The 18998-nt window shown below is 27.2% G+C and overlaps 1 protein-coding gene and 1 pseudogene across 1 annotated transcript; one reads left to right on the forward strand and one right to left on the reverse strand.

The window, feature by feature from the left end:
- Window positions 1-2635: 2635 nt before the first annotated feature.
- Window positions 2636-2927, forward strand: LOC149520262 (flavonol 4'-sulfotransferase pseudogene; annotated as a pseudogene).
- Window positions 2928-8205: 5278 nt separating this feature from the next.
- LOC111310932 (strigolactones hydrolase CXE15-like) lies at window positions 8206-12707 on the reverse strand. The gene is made up of 2 exons (XM_022910303.2): window positions 11970-12707; window positions 8206-8707 (listed from the first exon to the last, which is right to left on the reverse strand). The coding sequence occupies exons 1-2, from the start codon at window positions 12641-12643 to the stop codon at window positions 8401-8403; spliced, it is 981 nt and encodes a 326-aa protein (XP_022766038.2). The 5' UTR covers window positions 12644-12707; the 3' UTR covers window positions 8206-8400.
- Window positions 12708-18998: the final 6291 nt, after the last annotated feature.

Consider the following 18998-nt stretch of genomic DNA (forward strand, 5'->3'; position numbering starts at 1 on the left):
TCTACCTTTAAACGTTTTTCAGACCCATGTTTTGGATGTCAAAAGTTGCTTCTTAATGCTTAAGGTTGACAGATATTTATGGGCTTTTTTTTTTATTTTATTTGATATGATTGCATTTGGAAATGAGAGAAAGCAAATTCTTTTCAGTTTGATTTTTTCGCTTAACTTTAATCTTTTGTTGGGTTTATAAAGTGCTAATTTTGGCAACCATTTAATTACTGTTTTGCCATTGTTATAATTTTGTATGATATTCATCTGCTTACTTTTTCCAACTAGTTAAAAATTAATAAATAAAGAGGGTTTCTTTTTTATTTATATTTAATTGACTTTGATGACATGATTACTTGAGTTAAATTATATCATTTCAGTTTGGGGAATAGATAAAAAAAATCATAATCATGAAAAAATATATTTTTTTAATATTTTCTGAAAAATATGATTTAAAACTAAATCTTATTTTAACTGATAATTCTCAAAATAATATCTTTAGTTGTTTCTATTTCTTTATATATTTATTTTTAGATTTATATTAATTTTTAAAATAAAATTATTATGTTTTGATATTAGTATTTTTCTATTTTTGGATATGTAACGTTTTTTCTCATGTAACAGTTATTTAAATAATAAAATTATTTATAATTAGTTCATTACATTCTTCCACGTGTGCTTGTCTGTTTATATAAAACGACTAGTAGTATATTACTTCATAAAATATTTAAAACTATCCTATGTTTAGGTTGCTATGCATCTTGATAGAAACGAGGACTGTCCTTTCTTTCGGTAGGAAAAAAAAATGTCCGTATATCATAAACTATTAAATAATCAAACAAAGAAGCTAATTAGAAATTTCGTAAAAAAAAATAAAAGTTTAACATTAAAAATATTAAATTTTAATTTAAAAATTTAAACACTAATTTTATACTATAAAAATAGTTTTATATATTGTTAAAAATTATATAATAAATATATATTTTTAAAATGAATATATGATTGTATAAGTATTTACATTAATTAGTAAAAAGTTAAAAAGGGAAAGAACAAAATAAAAACAAAAGACTATAAACTTAATGTAATTAAATGATAAATTTTCTTTAAATAAGATGATCATTTAATTTTCTTAGGGAGATTAATTTAAAAATTTTCATTTAATTGATTTCCAAATAGGCTAATATTACACTCATTAAAAAATAAAATTATTTAAAATTTTTAATTATTTTTTTATATATCAAACGTTAATGAGATTGGGGAATGGGGTGGGTAACGTTATAAACATGAGCTATTGTCGTTTATGCTAGTCTTTCGATTTTCATTATACATGGATGGGCCCTTTGTCCTTTTGTGAAGATTTGGTTTCGGTGACCAAATCACAAAAGCATTTAAGTGTTATCCTCACCTAACCCCAAGCCCACGTACCGCTCAATTTATCTAACTTTTTTTTTTTTTTTTTCTGAATAATGAATGCCATTGGGCCACTGCACATCATTTGGCGGCAGCAGCTTTAATAATATTAAAAAAAAGTTTTAAGTCATGGTAAATTTAATTTGTAAAATATCGAATAGTTTTATATTTATAATTTAAGATTAATCAAGTTTTTATTTTTATTGTAATTATTTAAATATTTTATTAATAGTTTTTTAATTGATAGATTTTTTAGGATTTTAGATTTTTAGTATAAATATGGTTTTTTTTTTAGATTTTTGAGAAAATTATGAGAGAAAATAGTTACAGTGCTAAAAGAGATATAGAGAGGTTGAGTATGATATAATTTCACCAATATTGAAAACCATAACCATAAAACTAATCCCTTTTGATACCATTTACAAAAAAAAAAAAAAAAAAAAAACTCACTAGAACCAAACAGATTTAATTTTACCATTATTTAAAACCACAATAACCACAACTTGATGTTTTCACAAGCTTCACAACCAAATCTTCAACTGATTATGTGATGTATTATTTTATATCGAAATAATATGAAGTTTTATTATAATATATATTTAATTTAAAATTTTGATATACACATATTATGAGATAAAATTTTAAAAATTTTGAATCAAAATAAATAATATATCATAAATTAGATATAAATTTTTATAAATAATATCAAAACAGTTACCAATTAAATAAGAGTTAAATGTTATATCGTGAGAGTTATTTTTAGAATTTCAACATCTACAATCTCAACATTTGATGTGATCTTATAATTTATATATATTTTATGTTGTGCTTATCAAACGTTTAGTATAATTTGATGATTTATGTACTTTATGTCAAATTTTAATGAAAAAATTTTGTTATATTTCAATCTCACATTAAAATAATATAAAATTTTGTTTTGATCTATATATATATATATATATATATATAAAGATTTAATCTCAAAATCTGAAAGACATATTTTATGAAATAAAATCATAAAATTTTTATATTAAAATAGATAATATCTAATAAATTAAGTGTGAATCTCCACGTATTATAACACTATTTTTTTCGACTTTGTTGTTATTATCCGAAGGCCTTTGATCTTTTCTGTGAAGGGAAGTCTTTTTATGGACCCTATTTGGACCATGTTTTGGGGCTCTGGAAAGCAAGTCAGGAAAAGCCAGAGAAGGTCTTGTTGCTGAAATAGGAAGAAATGATGAAAGACACAGCGCCTTACGTGAAGAGATTGGCTGAGTTTATGGGGTACCCTTTTTCCTTAGAGGAAGAACAAGCAGGTGCAGTGCAGAAAATAGTTGAACTCTGTAGTTTTGAGAATCTGAGCAGTTTGGAAGTAAACAAGAGCGGATTAAGGCAAGCAAATACAGTCAAAGTTGAGAACAATTTCTACTTCCAGAAAGGCAACACCTGAGATGGCAGAGCGTTTGGACAAGATCATGGACCAAAAGTTCGCTGGAACTGGCTTGACTTTCCATGACTCGTGCTAGAGACTGAGAGAACTCAGCATTCCTGAAATGCAGCTAGCTGAGTATATCATAGCTCGCTGTGAAAATAAGTAAGTGAATAATGTTGAAGAATGGGCGATGTCAAGAGCAGTGATCTTTTCTGAGATTTGGATTTTCTTGTTTGCTTGCTGTATTATTTTCAATGTATCGTTGAAAACGTGCGATTGTACTGTCAATTAGTAACTATAATAATAATTTGAAAATTTTCTTGTCCTGAATCAATCTGTGATTATTATGGCTGATCGACTCTCCTATCAAAATTTCTCTCTTTTTTACACTATGTTATTCCAAGAGACTGGATTTTTGTGAAGACATGTGATAGTGAGAGGCGTTGAAAGCTAAAACCACCAATTTATAGGGGACCCAGAGCAACTAGTCCATTCTACAAATGCTCCCAAAAATGCAAAAGCAGAAAAAGAAGAAGGAAAAAAATCAGAAGAGAAATCCACACAACCAAATTATGGGATCTGTTCACACCAAACATTGCAAGATTTTCAGCAGGATGGAGAAGAATTCTCCATTAATGTTTCGATTCAATAATTTTATCAGGAAATGAATTATAGAAGGGTCCACTAATTTCAATAAGCTATATATATATATATATATTTATATAACCATGGTTAACGTTTGGTCATTGCTTGACACATGATCAGTCATAACTCCATCACGAATTTACTAAATTGCTGGTATGAATTAAAAAAAAAAGTTTAGCATTTACATTTTTATAATAACTACATAAAAAATTTACGTACATAAATTTATGAATTTGAATAAATAAAAGCAAAATAAATATTATTTATTATTTCATTGATTAAAAAAAACAAATTACATTGTAATAATTTGCTAGATTTTAAATCATGAGTTACACATTCATATAATTATACGAGTTTCGAGACCATCATAGGATACATAAATCTTTCTTACTAATATTTCTTGTCTTCCACTTTACAGCAAAATAAAAAGTTAAGCAAAGGAATGCCTGGGCATTATTAAAAGCCAATGGAATCCAAATAAATCAACTAACAAACCATAGTCGAATTGGATAATTAGTCCAACATAAAAATATTGGACCAAATTAACACATTATGAGATTTAAACTAATTGAGACTTTATGATTCCAAAGCTTAGCCTCTTTTTTTGTATTTTTAATGAAATTTTCCACTTACATCCATAAATTAATGTTGTCTATAAATTTATTAAAAAAAATATTGTATTCATTTTTTACATATAATCTATAATTTCATTTGTAATATTTAAAAATATTTTTATAACTTCTAATTTTAAACATTGCCTCGATGGTTGATTGAACCATTGATCCCAAAACCTGAAATCTTTGAATATGTTGTACCACTATTTCATACTTATTACTTTATAAATTTAGCCCAAGGATGAATGGACAAATCTGAAGCACGTTTAGCAGAAGAAGATTGCCAACATTTGACAATTGACAGCCATGAATCCTTGAGGATTCTCACAAAATTGCAGCCACCAATTGCAATCCTGACTTCAATAATGGTTCCATTTCCTTCCACAACTATAATGGGTGCGTATATAATTGGGTGATAAATTAAAGAGGGGAGAGGATATATATATATATATGAGTGAAGAGCTAGTAAGAACAATTAAAAAGAATTTCAGTTTAAAATAAGATACTTTTGTTAAAATCTTTTAGCTTAAAAATTTAAGAAATTTGTTTCCATGTTTGACTTGGCATTAACATTTTGTATATTCATATATTAAAGTTCAATGAGTTTTGTTACTAATTGTGTGATTTTATTAATTAAGTATCGAATTTTAAGTTTAATTTTTATAACTATAAATATTAAAAAAAATTTCAATGAATTTTAAAATAAAAAATCTTGAAATTTATAATATGAATTTTTATAAAATAGAATTATAATGTTTAATAAAAAAGGCAAACTAGTTTAGGGGGCTTCCATTTAAAAGATTGACAAAAAAGTAAGTATGTGATTTAGTAGTTGCTGGATTTTTTTTGATTGAATGATTTGCATGATTTATAATTAATATATGACAATGATGATTTTTATAGACGAAAAATCCACCATTCAACATTATAAAAGGGAACTTAACCTTCTTCAAATTTCTCCCATGCCCAAAACCAATTAGTCATCCATTCTACTCAATAGTCACCAGGCTTCGATCTTGACATGGGAAACAGTACTCCAGCAGCCACCATCCCTAGCATTGATGCAGAATTTGTCTCCCCAGAAACCAAAGAAACGAATACAACAGTTAAGCCTCCCCAGAGTCGATGGCTGGAAATATCCTCTCTACCTATACCAAGGCTTTTGGTTCTTCTCTAAATTGCTTCAAGGTGAGATCTTATATGTTGGATATATCTGAATTTATCAAAACTTTAAGTCATAATTACCATAATTTTTATACCCTAACTATGAATTATTGTTTTGCAATAATTCTTTTTAAAAATTAAAATAAGAAGTAAAAAACATTAGGGAGAACTATAAAGCTTAATTGGCTTTTTTTTTTTCTTAATTTTTAACGATAATGAATATCTATACATATCTCATGTTGTCTAGAAAAATATTTAAAATATTTTATTAATTTTTATAATATAATTTATAATTTATTCATAATATTTATATATATTGAATAACTAAATATTAACTCAACAATTTTAAAGCATTGACCCAATAAGGTAATAACCCGAAATAAAATTGAATGAATCATTTTTGGATCCATAAAGACAACTATTTATTTATCCAGCAAATGCAATAATTAATTGGACAAATGTAAAAAATATGACAAATTTAACAAGTGTGAAATTCTATATAATTAATATTTTCGTACAACAATTTTCTCATGCGAAAAAATTGGATAAATTGCATTATAAAATTAACCATCTTTTCTGACAAACCCTTGCGAATGAAACCATGTTTATAAAATTAACCAAACCTTGTACATCATACAGTACAAAATTGCATTAAATTCAAACCAATTGCAATTATAGATTAAAAAGAAATTCAAGTTTAAAATAAGAGATTATCATTTTTTTATCTGAAAATAGGAATATTATTACTGTAACTTAACAATCACATGTAAAAAAAAAATTTCAAGAGATAAGTATCTACTGAATTTTGACACTCTTTTGTGCTACCTTCTTTTGATTTGGCATTAAAATTTTTGTAATTAAAAATTTAAGCTTTCTTTTGTGAATTTAAGTGTATAAAGTACAATACATGAATTTTTTAAAAATTACTAATGTATTGTAATTTAAATTAAAATATGAGATATTGGGATGTAATGTAGAATTAGAAAATTAAGTATGTAATACAAAATTACAAAAGGATAAGTCAAGTACTTATATTCAATTTAATCATTAATTAATGCATAAATATATATTAGTTCCTTCTAATCTAAACACTAAAACCTTAAATCTTGAAGGAATCATGGCCTAATAATTATTTAAAATCATCAAATAGGAAATTCAGTCAAAACGAAATTTGAAATACCCCTTACTATATATATATATATATATATTTAAAACATTAAAAATAATAATAAATAAATTAGTTCGATTGGTCCGATCCAACAACATTAGCTTAATTAGGATGGATTTAAGATGTGCACCTTTTAAAAATGACAATGTGGTGTTCTTTTTTTTTTTTTTTTTATTGAATGGCTAATATAATTTAAACTCAATCATGTATATGGGTTTATAGTTTATGTCCTTAATCTTTAATAGATTCAATTCATATGGATTTTGGACCCACCAAAATCTTCTTTAACATGAAAAGCCTTTGAAAAATCTTTTACTCACGCTTACTTAAAAAGGGGATTGACTAAGGAAAAACAATTATGATCTTGATCAATTTGTGATATAAAAAAAGGAAATAGTGACATATTAACAATTCATTTTGTGGAAAGTTTATGAAAGGATACTAACATGTATATTGGAAAGAGTTAATTATAATGGATGGCTGAGATTATGGTGTCCAATCTAACATTGTTGATGTGATTTAAATAAAATATAATGTTAAATACAATGCACAACGAATGTAACTTGTCTGCTCATTGCTTGTGTCATCCACAACAACCATGTGCTTTGTCGGATAAAAGATATCCTTTAAAGGACATATTGAGGATGTTTCTATATCATTAACCAACAATTCTATCACCATTTATCTCCCATATTAAACACTTATTTGTATTACTAATTGCATTAAGTATCTTCAATTAATATTAATGAAAGATTTTTAAGTTTTACTCGGCACATTTTTTTTTTAATTTTATAAATTTATAAAAAATTATTTTCTCACATATTTTCAACTCCTAACAATAAAAAAAATGTCACTTGAACTAAACATCGTCAATAACTTATTGATTATTTACTTGCAAATACTAAAAAAATTATATATATTACGATTACTTCATATATATATTTTCATTCTAAGGGAGCTATAAAATAAAATATTAATTATTCATTAGATATCACATGTGACTCATCATTAAATGGTGAAACCCTACTTCATGAATATTTGTTAAAGATATTTGAGAAGAAAATAAATTAATTTGTTTGAAATTAGTCTACATGTTATGATTTGAGGAAAAAAAATGCAAATACATATATATATATATATATATGCGCTAATGGAGTAATTGTTTGATAGATTTTTTTGTTATTATTATTAGAATAGATTGTGTTTTAGATATCTACGAAATGCTGGAAGATACATGAAGTTGAAACATATCTCTTCAACGTGTTGACGTAATAAATGAGAAGTTGTGCACACACACTTATCCACATTGATTAATAAGGCTTGTCCTTTTTTTCTCTCAATAGTGTTGATATTATTTTTAAAATTAGTGTGGTAATTTAATCATTAAAATAATTTTATTATTAAAGTGATTTTATTGTTTGTGATTTGAAATTACCTTATTGTGTTGACATAATAAATGAGAAGTTGTGCACACACACACTTATCCACATTATTCATTAAAATAATTTTATTATTAAAATGATTTTATCATTTTTATTTAAAATTACCTTATTTGATGAAAAATAATTAATTTTTAATAATTAAAGATCTATCTTTTTGTGATGTATTTTTCTTTTAAGCCTAAAATCAAATTCAAAAAATTTTTTTTTGTTTCTTTGTATAAAAAAAGGTTGTAGCATTGACATAAGAAAGATAATGGAGTTGCAAATGTTACAATTTAAATTTTAAATTTATTAAATGTTATCTTTTAAAGATAAGTATATAAATTAATTGAACAAACCACTTCTTTAATATTAAAAAAAAAAAAAGGAAATTTCAACCATCAGAATATTTTATTATCCAATCATATAACCTCACACTCATGCACATATATGTTACTACTATAAATATTTCCTAGGACCATACATGCAATATTTTTGGCAATGCCACCAAAAAAAGAAAAATATACATCCAAATATAGCTAGGAGCCCTTGATCTCAAGCAGAGTTGTCAGACATAAATCTTCTGATAATTTGCAAGGTTTCATTTGCAGCATCAGAGTAAGGATCATAATTGAAGTAACCATGTTCCTTTCCTTCAAACTCAACGTATTCAACTTTCTTTCCCATGTCTTTTAATCTTCTTGCATAATCCTCAGCCCTGTCTTTCAACAACTCATTGCCACCTACAATGACCAAGATGGGGTCAAGGCTTACTGCTTCAAGGCTAGGGCTCAACGGACCAAATGGATTTGCCAAAGGGTGGTCTCTTGTCTCTCCAATTGGCATTGACAGCCTCCAAAACCTAGAATTGGAGATAAAAACAAAAAGAAAAACATATATATTACCCATTCCATACACAAAAAATGTTGATTTTTCATTAAACAGTTTCAGTTCTCTAAAGGAATAACATGAACATGGTGGCAAAATCAGCAGCTAAACAGTAGTATTGATGGGGATTTACATGACATCACTGGCGACGAATGAGTTAAATCATACCAAACTCCAAATTGTCAGGCTGAGAAGTTTCCAATATTAATGGAGTACTACTTCATTCCTAAACTTTTTTTAAAACTATCATCCAAAATAAAAACGCTCATGATAGACATGAAAAGATCTTTTTCAAAGATGGGTATTGAATTAAGAACCTTTTTCAAATATGAGGAGAGAGACAGGAAGACAGATTATTGATGAAATTAGACAAGGCACTATCTCATAAGTGTTGAATTAAAATTTTATTATATTGTCATAGCAATATATATGATTATAATTAAGTTTTCAATAATGGCACACCACTTTCAAGAGATATTTTAGTAAGCATATGCTGATTTAGAACCACACAATAATCGTATTAAACAACCAATTTGCCCTCGTGGATATCTTTTTCGTGTTACGTATTAAAGCACTGCATGCATTTTTTTTTTTTTTTTTGGATTCATCCATATAGATATTCTAACATATATCATCATCACCTATATTGGATTATAGGTAAAGAGGATGTCTTGTAACCATTAGATCCAAAGTTAAAGCTCATTATGTATGAACTTTGTTTAATTTTTCTAGTTAAAATTTCTCTAGTTATTATACACTAATTTCTTAAAGAGCTTCTGATTTAGACGTAATAATTATGTCATATATATGTCAAGATTTTTTTTTTTTTCAAATTTGAGGAAGACGATATTTGAATCTTACTCTAACAAGGTGTAATGAACCAACCAAATAGATTAAATGCTCATGTGCAAATGTCAAGAAATTTTAATTTTAATTTTAATTTTAATTGTTAGTTGTATACGTTATTATCAAAAGAAACATTTGTCTGGCTAAGGATATACAATAAAGTCGGGAGCATTTAATTTACAATTAGTTAATCATAATAAAAAATTATGTAAAGATTTATCACTAAAAAATTTAAATTTTATATAAATTTTTAATGGATCTTACACAATATTAAATTATAATTGATTAATTGTATTACAATAATTATAAGTGATATGTTCTATTAAAAAGCTAAAAGAAGAGCACTAATTATAAGGATTTGTTTGGTAAAAATAAAAAGTAAGGAAGAAAACAATTCTAATCTAATATTTGAATTACAAAACAGCACAATGTTATGTTAAATTTGATCTGTTTTCTACTGATTTGAAAAAACAAATAAATCTAATATATAATTATAAATTAGTATTAATAATTTAATCATATCATTACATATTTAAGTGAAAATGTTTGTTAATATAGTAATTTCAAGGCTTAAAAATATTAATACTAATTTGATTTTTTTAAATAATTGAAATTTATTTCATAATTATAATATTTCATTTCTCAAACTCATTCTCATAATATTAACATCATTTTTTTTTACAAATTTCAATATATAAAAAATGACTACACAACATCGTGTATCATGTGTGAGCTCTAATTATTTATTTTAAAAAAGTTGTGCGTGGAGCATTTCAACTCCATGGAGAGAGTCCACTCAAAGCCAGCCATGGTGGTGTATATATGTGTATTTGATTTCCATGATAGTGACCCAAGCTCAAAGCTTGGGCCTTATCTTGTGGAGGAGACTCATGATTAATTAACTATTTATTAATTAATAGTTAAAATTTAAAATCACATAATTGATAAGTATGATTTTTAATTATAATTCATAAATATAAATTATGCGAATAAACATATTAAAAAATAATGAATAAAAATGAAATAAAAAAGAGTTCGACCCTCAAAAAAAAATTTAGATCCAACACTCAAATATTGAAATTCCCTATTTATAGAATTATTAAAAAATAATAATAATAATTATCCTAATTAAATAATAAAATTGCTTTCTTGAGATCAGGATTACTAATATTATATAGTTGTTTGAAGATAATCTTAATCCGATTAAGAGAATTAATCTACAATAAAATAAGAGACAGATATGTCCAAAGTAAAATTGATGTTTTGTCGTGTAGGAAATTGCCTTTTTGTTGATAAGAAACCGCACGAAAGATACATTTCTTGCTCAATGTTTCGACAATTGGGCCTTGGAAAATCTTGGCCGCTTTTGTGTATAATTTTGTTCTTATTCCAATTTTATATAGTACTTTAGATTTTCTACATTCTTCTTGTGATCTGCTTACGCAATAACCTTTAAGTATATTAATTAATTGTGGTAATTAAAAATTAATGTTTAATTTTTTAATATTTTAATTCTCCTTAATGCATAAAAGAATTTAGGGTTTTTTTTTTTGTCAACATTATGGTTTTATTTGGTTAATGTTTTTGGTATTTATTTTTTGTTTTTAAAAATAAAAAGTATTTTTTAACACAAAAGCAAAAATATATATATACTTTTTAAGAATTATACACAAAATATCTGTTAACTGATTTTAAATAACAAATGCACAAAAAACTGTATTTTATTTTATTTTATTTTTCAAAATCAAATCCGTTACTTTTTAAGTGAATTGGACGATTCAGAGAGAAAAAAAAAAAAACAAATTGACCTTTGGAGGTTTGGAAGAGCGAAGAGACTAGAAAAGATGAAATGTAAATCACTAAAAAGTAGTGACGGCTCGGTTTCGTAGTGTGGAAATGGCCAAATGGGGTGGCCATTTTCACGACAGAAAGGTCGTGAATCAAGTGGCACCACCCCTTATGTGCGGCCCTAGAGCCGGCACTATCAAATCTCATTCGCTCTGTGGTCCAATCGAATCGACAAAAGGTTAAAGAAGAGCCTCGAAAGGGAATGCCAAAAAACCAAGAGTCTGTCCAATTGGCTCCATTTAAAAATTTTTTTTTCATAGTTTGTGTAGTTATTTTTATTTTTTTTTTTATCTCTAATACTTACAAAATATAAAATATTATACTATAATTTATATTAGTATTTTTAATATAAAATATATTTTTTATTTTATTAAAATTTTAAATTATATTATTTTTTCATATTATATTTAAAATTATCAAATCTATTATAATCAAATCCTAATATTGGCATATATTCGATTGCGGTGTGACAAAAATGAAATGAAATATTATTATTATTGCATTAATTAATGCGTAATTAAGGAAGCTTGAGTAGAGTATACCTGTCAAGTATCTCAAGATTCAACAAAGCCTCGCTAGGTCCCGCCTCGGACTTTGTCCTGACCACGCCACCAAAGAATGGTGCCAATAGCACGTAACCTCGTACTCGAACCGGAGCCAACTCTGTCGAACCAGCACCAAACCTAACTGCCAAATGGTGTGCAATATTGCCCCCTGACGAGTCACCCAAGACAAAAACCTGGTCAAAGTCAACCTCGCTACTGTTGAGCCATGCATCACTACTATTTTCACTCAAAGCTTGACTTTGCAAACACTTCACGGCAGTGGCTGCATCATCCATAGCTGCCGGCAGCCTATTCTCCGGGGCCAACCTGTAGTCCGGTGCGACGACGAGCGCGTTGAGCCCCGACGCTAGGCGAAGGCAGGAATTGTGACAGGTAGGCCACATCCGAGAGCCTAGGCAAAAACCACCACCATGAATGAAAATGATGATGGGGAGCTTATAATCATTGCTTGTTAAAGATGCTGATGTGGGTTTGTAAATTCGAAGATGGAGATTATGGTTTTTGTCAAACATAGCATCTTTGAAATGAACAGATTTTTCATCGATGGAAGGCATGTTAAATTGTATGCTTTTGGACCTGAAAATGGTGCCATCACTTAACACTTGAACGAATCCCATGCAGTCTTCCACTATGTAAGGAAATGAACCCATGTTCCTTTTTTCTTTCTTTATTTTTGGTTCTCACTGATTTGTTGGGTGAGGTTGGTTGGCTGGCAATGGTGGGGTTTATATAGAGAATGAGGGGAAAGGGATGAAAGTGGAGAAACTGTAGAATGATAAGGGTGATAGTGTAAATTCAATGGATATTAATGGGGGGTAGTGCCACATGATTTCAGGTCATTGGTTCATCTTATTGTTCTTTGAATATGGACCATAGATGAGCTTGGGTGGCTCTGGTAATGTTTATTTGCAAGGGAATTATGTCATCATGTTTGATAAGGTATAGTAAAACCTGCCAATTCTTCAAGGTTTTTTTTTTTTTTTTTCCCTAATACATTTCTATCATAAAGTTCATAGTATCCAAGGCTATGGCAGAGATGGAACTGCATCTGTTTGATTAAGAGATGATATAACGTTCAGCTTCAATGAAAATTGGAAACAATTTGGTTTTGGATTCTTTTGAATATATAGTCAACGAAATCACAAAGAAAAGGCAAAATTGACTGATAAGAGATTTGTTGAAATGATAGGATGGTTTCGAGTCCAGCTAGTGGCTTTTTGTTAAGGTTATTTCGAATATATAATTTAGAATTATAATACATTTTATCTTGATCTGAAAAATTAAATAATTTATTTATATTTAGATTTGTCGAATAAAAAAATAAAATTAAGAATAAAGACACTTGTATTTTGGGTATCCATGACATGTTCCTTCAATTATTATTATTAATTTTATGGAAAAGTAAAAAAATTTCAAATTCTTCATAATCTAATGACATATATTTGCAATCCTTTTGTTCTTTTCTACCTAAACATATTCTACTACATTACAAGAAAATGAAAGATTAGTGACAGTTTTGTAGCGGTGTTTCACTTACAAACGTCACTAGGTTTCGTGTTTTTATAAATCTTAAGGCGTTTATTATCAAAACACCACTAAATAAACATCACTAAATATTCAAATAGCGGCGTTGTTACTTATAAACGTTATTAAAGACAAAATTTAACGGCGTTTATCGACTAAAACGATTTGAATAATCTTTTCTAAAAAATTAGAGTGATTATTAAAGGCGTTCTTTTGCTAAAAATACATTGAATAATCTCCTTATAAAAAATAGATAGGAGATTATTAAAGGCGTTTTTAGTAGACAACGCTTTGAATAATCCTTTAATAAAAAATAAAAGCAATTATTGAAGGCATTTTTTGCAAAAAAAAACGCCTTCAATAATTCTCCTAAAAAATTATAAAGGATTATTAAAGATGTTTTTTATTAAAAAAAAAAAACCTTCAATAATCTTTTTCAATTTTTTATAAGGGATTATTGAAGGTGTTTTAGGCAAAAAATCACTTTGAATAATCCGCTCATAAAAAATAAAAGTGATTATTAAAGGTATTTTCTACCAAAAACACCTTCAATAATTCTTTTAAAAAATTATAAAAAATTATTGAAGACGTTTTTGGTCAAAAACGCATTTAGTAAATCTCTTTGTCTATAAATCTACCAAAAATGGAGTAGCGTTGTCGATTAGAGTATATGGTCGTTAACCCTATTAGAGTATACGATAATCATAAGGTCGTAGGATTAACGACCGCATGCTTTAATTGACAATGTTACTCCTTTTTGGTAGATTCATTGATAAGGAGATTTATTAAAGGCGTTTCTGGTAGAAAACACCTTCAATAATCACTTCTATTTTTTATGAGTAGATTATTCAATGTATTTTTTGCCTGAAACGCCTTTAATAATCTCTTATAAAAAATTAAAAAAATTATTAAAGACGTTTTTTTGCACAAAATGCCTTCAATAATCCTCTTTATTTTTTAATGAAGAAAGAAAACGCCTTCAATAATTCCTTCTAAAAAATTGGAATGGATTATTGAAAGAATTTTTGGCCAAAAAATACCATCAATAATCTTCTCTAAAAAATTGAAAGGGATTATTGAAGGTTTTTTTTATCAAAAACACATTTAATAATCTCTTCATCAAAATTTAAAGGGATTATTGAAGGTATTTTTTGCCTGAAACGCCTTCAATAATCCCCTCATAAAAAAAAGAGGGGATTATTGAATGTATTTTTTACAAAAAATATCTTTAATAATCCACTCTAAAAAATTAAAGGGAACGCTTTCAATAATCTTCCTATCAAAATTTAATGAGATTATTGAAAATATTTTTTTACAGAAAATACTTTCAATAATCTCTTTTAAAAAAATTGAAGAGGATTATTGAATGTATTTTTTGCCTGAAACGCCTTCAATAATCTTTTTTCAAATAATGGTATTTTTTTTAAAATAAACTCCGCTATCGTAAAAAAATGACGCAACTAAATTTTTTTCCCAAAATTTAAACCCCTTCTTTCTTCTCTGTAATTTCATTTATTTACTTAGCTTTTTTCTTGGAAAAGAATGACGAGAAATAAAATTCAAATTAAAAAGATTGACAACATAGCAACGAGGCAGGTGACTTTTTCAAAGAGGAGATAAGAACTTTTCAAGAAAGCTCATGAGTTTTTCACTCTTTGCAATACTAAGATAGCACTTCTAGTCTTTTTAACCGCTGGAAAGCTCTTTGAGTACTCCAACACAAGGTTGCTCTCACTTATCTCATATTTATATGTGAATGCTTTGCCTTGCTTCTTGCTCTATCTCTGCTGATTTAATTTAGAAATCTTTGCCTGCTGTTCGATTTAATGAATTGAATGTGCTTGGGTGAGTGTGAGAGGAAGTAAAAAACGTAATTGTTTTGAAAGAAAATCTTTCGAATCAAGAGAACTTATAAAAGTATAAATTCATGATAATTAAATGTACTTGAATCTTGTACTCTATTACAAAAAGAACTTCTTTTAATAATTTGTCAAAAGCTGAAGGATTTTGGGGTGGGAGGCATGGTTTCACATGAATGTCTTAATGATATTTGTTTATGCTTGTTTGTACTTTTATGAACTTTGTTTAAGCCACATTTTATGACTAATCAGCTGTCTTATAAGAAGTTTATGCTATCCATATATCTTTCTTGGTGCAACTTAAAGCACAAACTGATATTTTACCTTTCATTTTTCTTCTTAAAACCTGATCTGCTGTCATTTTTATTTTCTTTCCAACCAAATAGCTTTTAATTTCAATTTTCTTAATTGAATCTTGTTACAATTTTAGGTTTCCTACACTCTTTTTGGTTGTTCTTTAAGGTTTTCATAATGAAATTTACAAATTCTCATGATTTCCTTTTCAAATTCTGTAAAATTCACCTTGAACTCAAATCTGGTTTCAAAATTGCACACCTAACCTATCTTCAGTCTTTTGATCAAAACTTAGTGAATTCTAGCTTGATTTACTTCAAAAATTTTTTTCTAGATTCCTAGTTCATAATGCTATAATCCAGTAAAAATTCAGCCTCAAAATCCATTTGTACAAGTACAGTTAATTCTTTAAAATTAAAGTTGAATCCAGAAGGTAGAAACGATCCATGCATAAGAACTTGATGAATGATGATCCTCTCTCCTTCTAGGTGTTCGATTTTATTTTCTCATACTTTGCATTCTTAGTTTTACATGTTTACTTGTTATTTTTTAATTGATTGCATTTATTTCATGAATTCATTTGGTGTTTGGATGGATTTAGTTGTTAATGCTCTGTTTTTCTCTGTTTTGAGTATCACTTGAGTTGCTAGTTCATTAAGCTAGTTTTTCTCTATTTTGCTACCATTTTTTTGTTGAATTTTGTAGCAAACTTGATTGATGAATTGTTTCTTAGCTCATTTCAAGTTCATTTTCATTATAAGCTTTTATACCTAATTTTTTCTTTCATCAATTCAATGAGTTTCAGTTGAATTTCACTTTATATTTTAGTTGTTTATAGTTAATTCTTGTATTTTCTTGCACTTTTTGTTCTTCAAATTAGTTTTCCTTTTGGTTCCTTAATTGATCTTTTCAATTCCAGTTTATGATCACTTGTTTTAGCATCAATTAGATGTACATCTATTAATTCACGTTTGGTTACAAGTTAGTTGTTAGTTGCAATTTTGTGTTCTTTTATTACATTGTGCGATTTTTCTTCAACTTTTGCACTCAGAGAAATAGTGTACATTCTTTTGCCTTGTGCATTTATCTTGATCATTGGCCAAAAATATATCTTAGTTTGTTGCTTTGGTTAAATCTATTTCTCTATTATTTCTGCATATATGTAACAATGAGATCTTGTATGTCTTCCACGATTTTATCTTGCATTACAAATTTATGGTCTTTTTTATAGTTTACTCAGTGACATTTTTCAATCAGGATGGAATATGAAGTTGTAGAGAAAATAAATGAAATGTACTGTGATGCATTTCTAACAGCACATTTTGAGGTTTTTGGAGAAATGATTTCTTTAGCAATGGAAGCCAAGATGAGGAATGGGCGTTTTAGGCTCCACTCAAATAATTGTGACTCCTTTCATGGAGTCCATTGATGGGTAAGAGGAAAACAAATGCAAAGTGAAATGTTGTTTATCTCATTAAATTATAATACTCAAAATTTTTTTCTAAAATATATTTATCCAAATAATACAATTCACATGCTAATATCTTGAATTAATACATTTAAAAATGCTTGCAATAAGTTTTTTTTTTTTTTTAAATTTAAAATTTATCAACCAAACCCCATAAAATCCGGAGTACGTATGACTAGCCTAGTTGCTTCCTACTCAAATGCATATATAGTAAAGTTGCCTCTATTTTATTACGCACAATATGAATAAGGTTTGAAATTGCAGCCGCAATTATCGCTGCTCAACTTTTGGTGTTTTCTTGCATGTTGGCTGAACTATGTAATTGGAAATCAAACAGTAAAAAAATCTATAGACCTAATCACTTGTGGACCACAAACTGACAATTCTATAAAGAAAAAATTATAAAAGGATTTTCTTATTTATACAGTTAAAGATAATTATCTTAAATCATGAATTATCATATGATTTGTAGATAAAATATCAAAATAATCGAAATTTGAGATTTTTAAAATAAAATTTGAAGTTATAAATATTGTTGTGATTGATGCATAATTAGCGCTATCATAAGATGAAGTGGAGTATAATATTTTTTAATTTTTTAAGTTTCTTCAATTTTATATGTTACAATTATATTTGTTAGCATCGAGCTGTTTTTAAAGGATAAAATTCTAAAATCAATCAAAACTAAAAGAAAGCAATTAGAAACAAATGTTGGGAGAGGTCTCAATATTTGCGTTTCAACGTTTAAATTAGAGAAGGGTCAAGAGAAAAAAAAAAAAAAAGAGAGTATGAGAGTAAAAAATAAATAAATAAATAAATGATATTTAGAATGAGCTATTTATACTTATAAAATGAGATTTTGAGTAGTTTCAACTGTTTGAAATTAACTCTAAAATTAAGGTTAATTTCATAAATTAAATTGTGTTGAATGTTAACCATCCATTCGGAGAATGACAAGCCAATATTTAAGGGTATCTAACCTATAAACTGATAAGATAATCAAATTAACGGATTTTGAATTCAGATCAATCTAACACGTTAACTCTACTTAAAAATCAAAAATACTTTTATTAACTTACTGATTGTATCTAATAAAAAAAAATTCATTTTACACTTTAAACCTAAAAATACCCTTAATAACATCCATGGATGGTGGAAGTATTTTTCGCAAGAAGTGTGGTAATTGTTGACATGTCAATGGCGTTGTTGCCGCCGGTCATTGTTGGGATAAAGAACCGACAATGGATAGTTGACACTCAAAGATGACATGCAAATGTACGGGTAATTTCATATGGCATGTTTTTCGGCTGTGTTAATTGAATCTCCATATAAATGTGATCAATGCTACAGCCGTACTATTACCATTCACATTAATTAATTTGTAAGAATTTGTTTGTTTCAAATCTTATTATTTTGTTTCATAAAATATTATAAATTAAAAGTAACGTGAATATATATAACTAAAATTAAATTATAATATATAATTGATGTGAAATTTATAATGTTTTTAAAATTATGACCAGTATTATATAATATATTATTAAATTATTAAATTTAATTTTAATGATGAAAATTTAAATTATCCTATTGATAATATTTGTTTACCCAGCAATTGCATCTGTCATTGTATCAATCCTTTTTCTTTTTGGTTTTTTGTTTTTGTTTTTTTTTAATTTTGTTCCAGTGTATGAGAACATTGTATCAAACAACAGTCTGCCGAATCAATCCAGCAAAAATCAAATTCAACATAGTAATCAATTGGTTCACTAGGTCAGAAACAATCTTGAAGATTTAACTTTATAAACAAAAACAAAAAACTTTTTAAAGGTCCAATAGGAATCTAGGAGTTGTAATTTGTCG

This window comes from Durio zibethinus, chromosome 1 (assembly GCF_047325235.1).
Source record: "Durio zibethinus cultivar Kanyao isolate XHJ-2024 chromosome 1, ASM4732523v1, whole genome shotgun sequence".
Lineage (NCBI taxonomy): Eukaryota > Viridiplantae > Streptophyta > Magnoliopsida > Malvales > Malvaceae > Durio > Durio zibethinus.

What these genes read in the sequence shown, in the direction of transcription:
- LOC111310932 (XM_022910303.2), bottom strand. Translation starts at nt 12,643, where the DNA reads ATGGGTTCATTTCCTTACATAGTGGAAGACTGCATGGGATTCGTTCAA. An exon ending in AATCTTGAGATACTTGACAG is followed by an intron (nt 8,708 to 11,969) that starts GTATACTCTACT and finishes CTCCAATTCTAG; the next exon opens with GTTTTGGAGGCTGTCAATGC.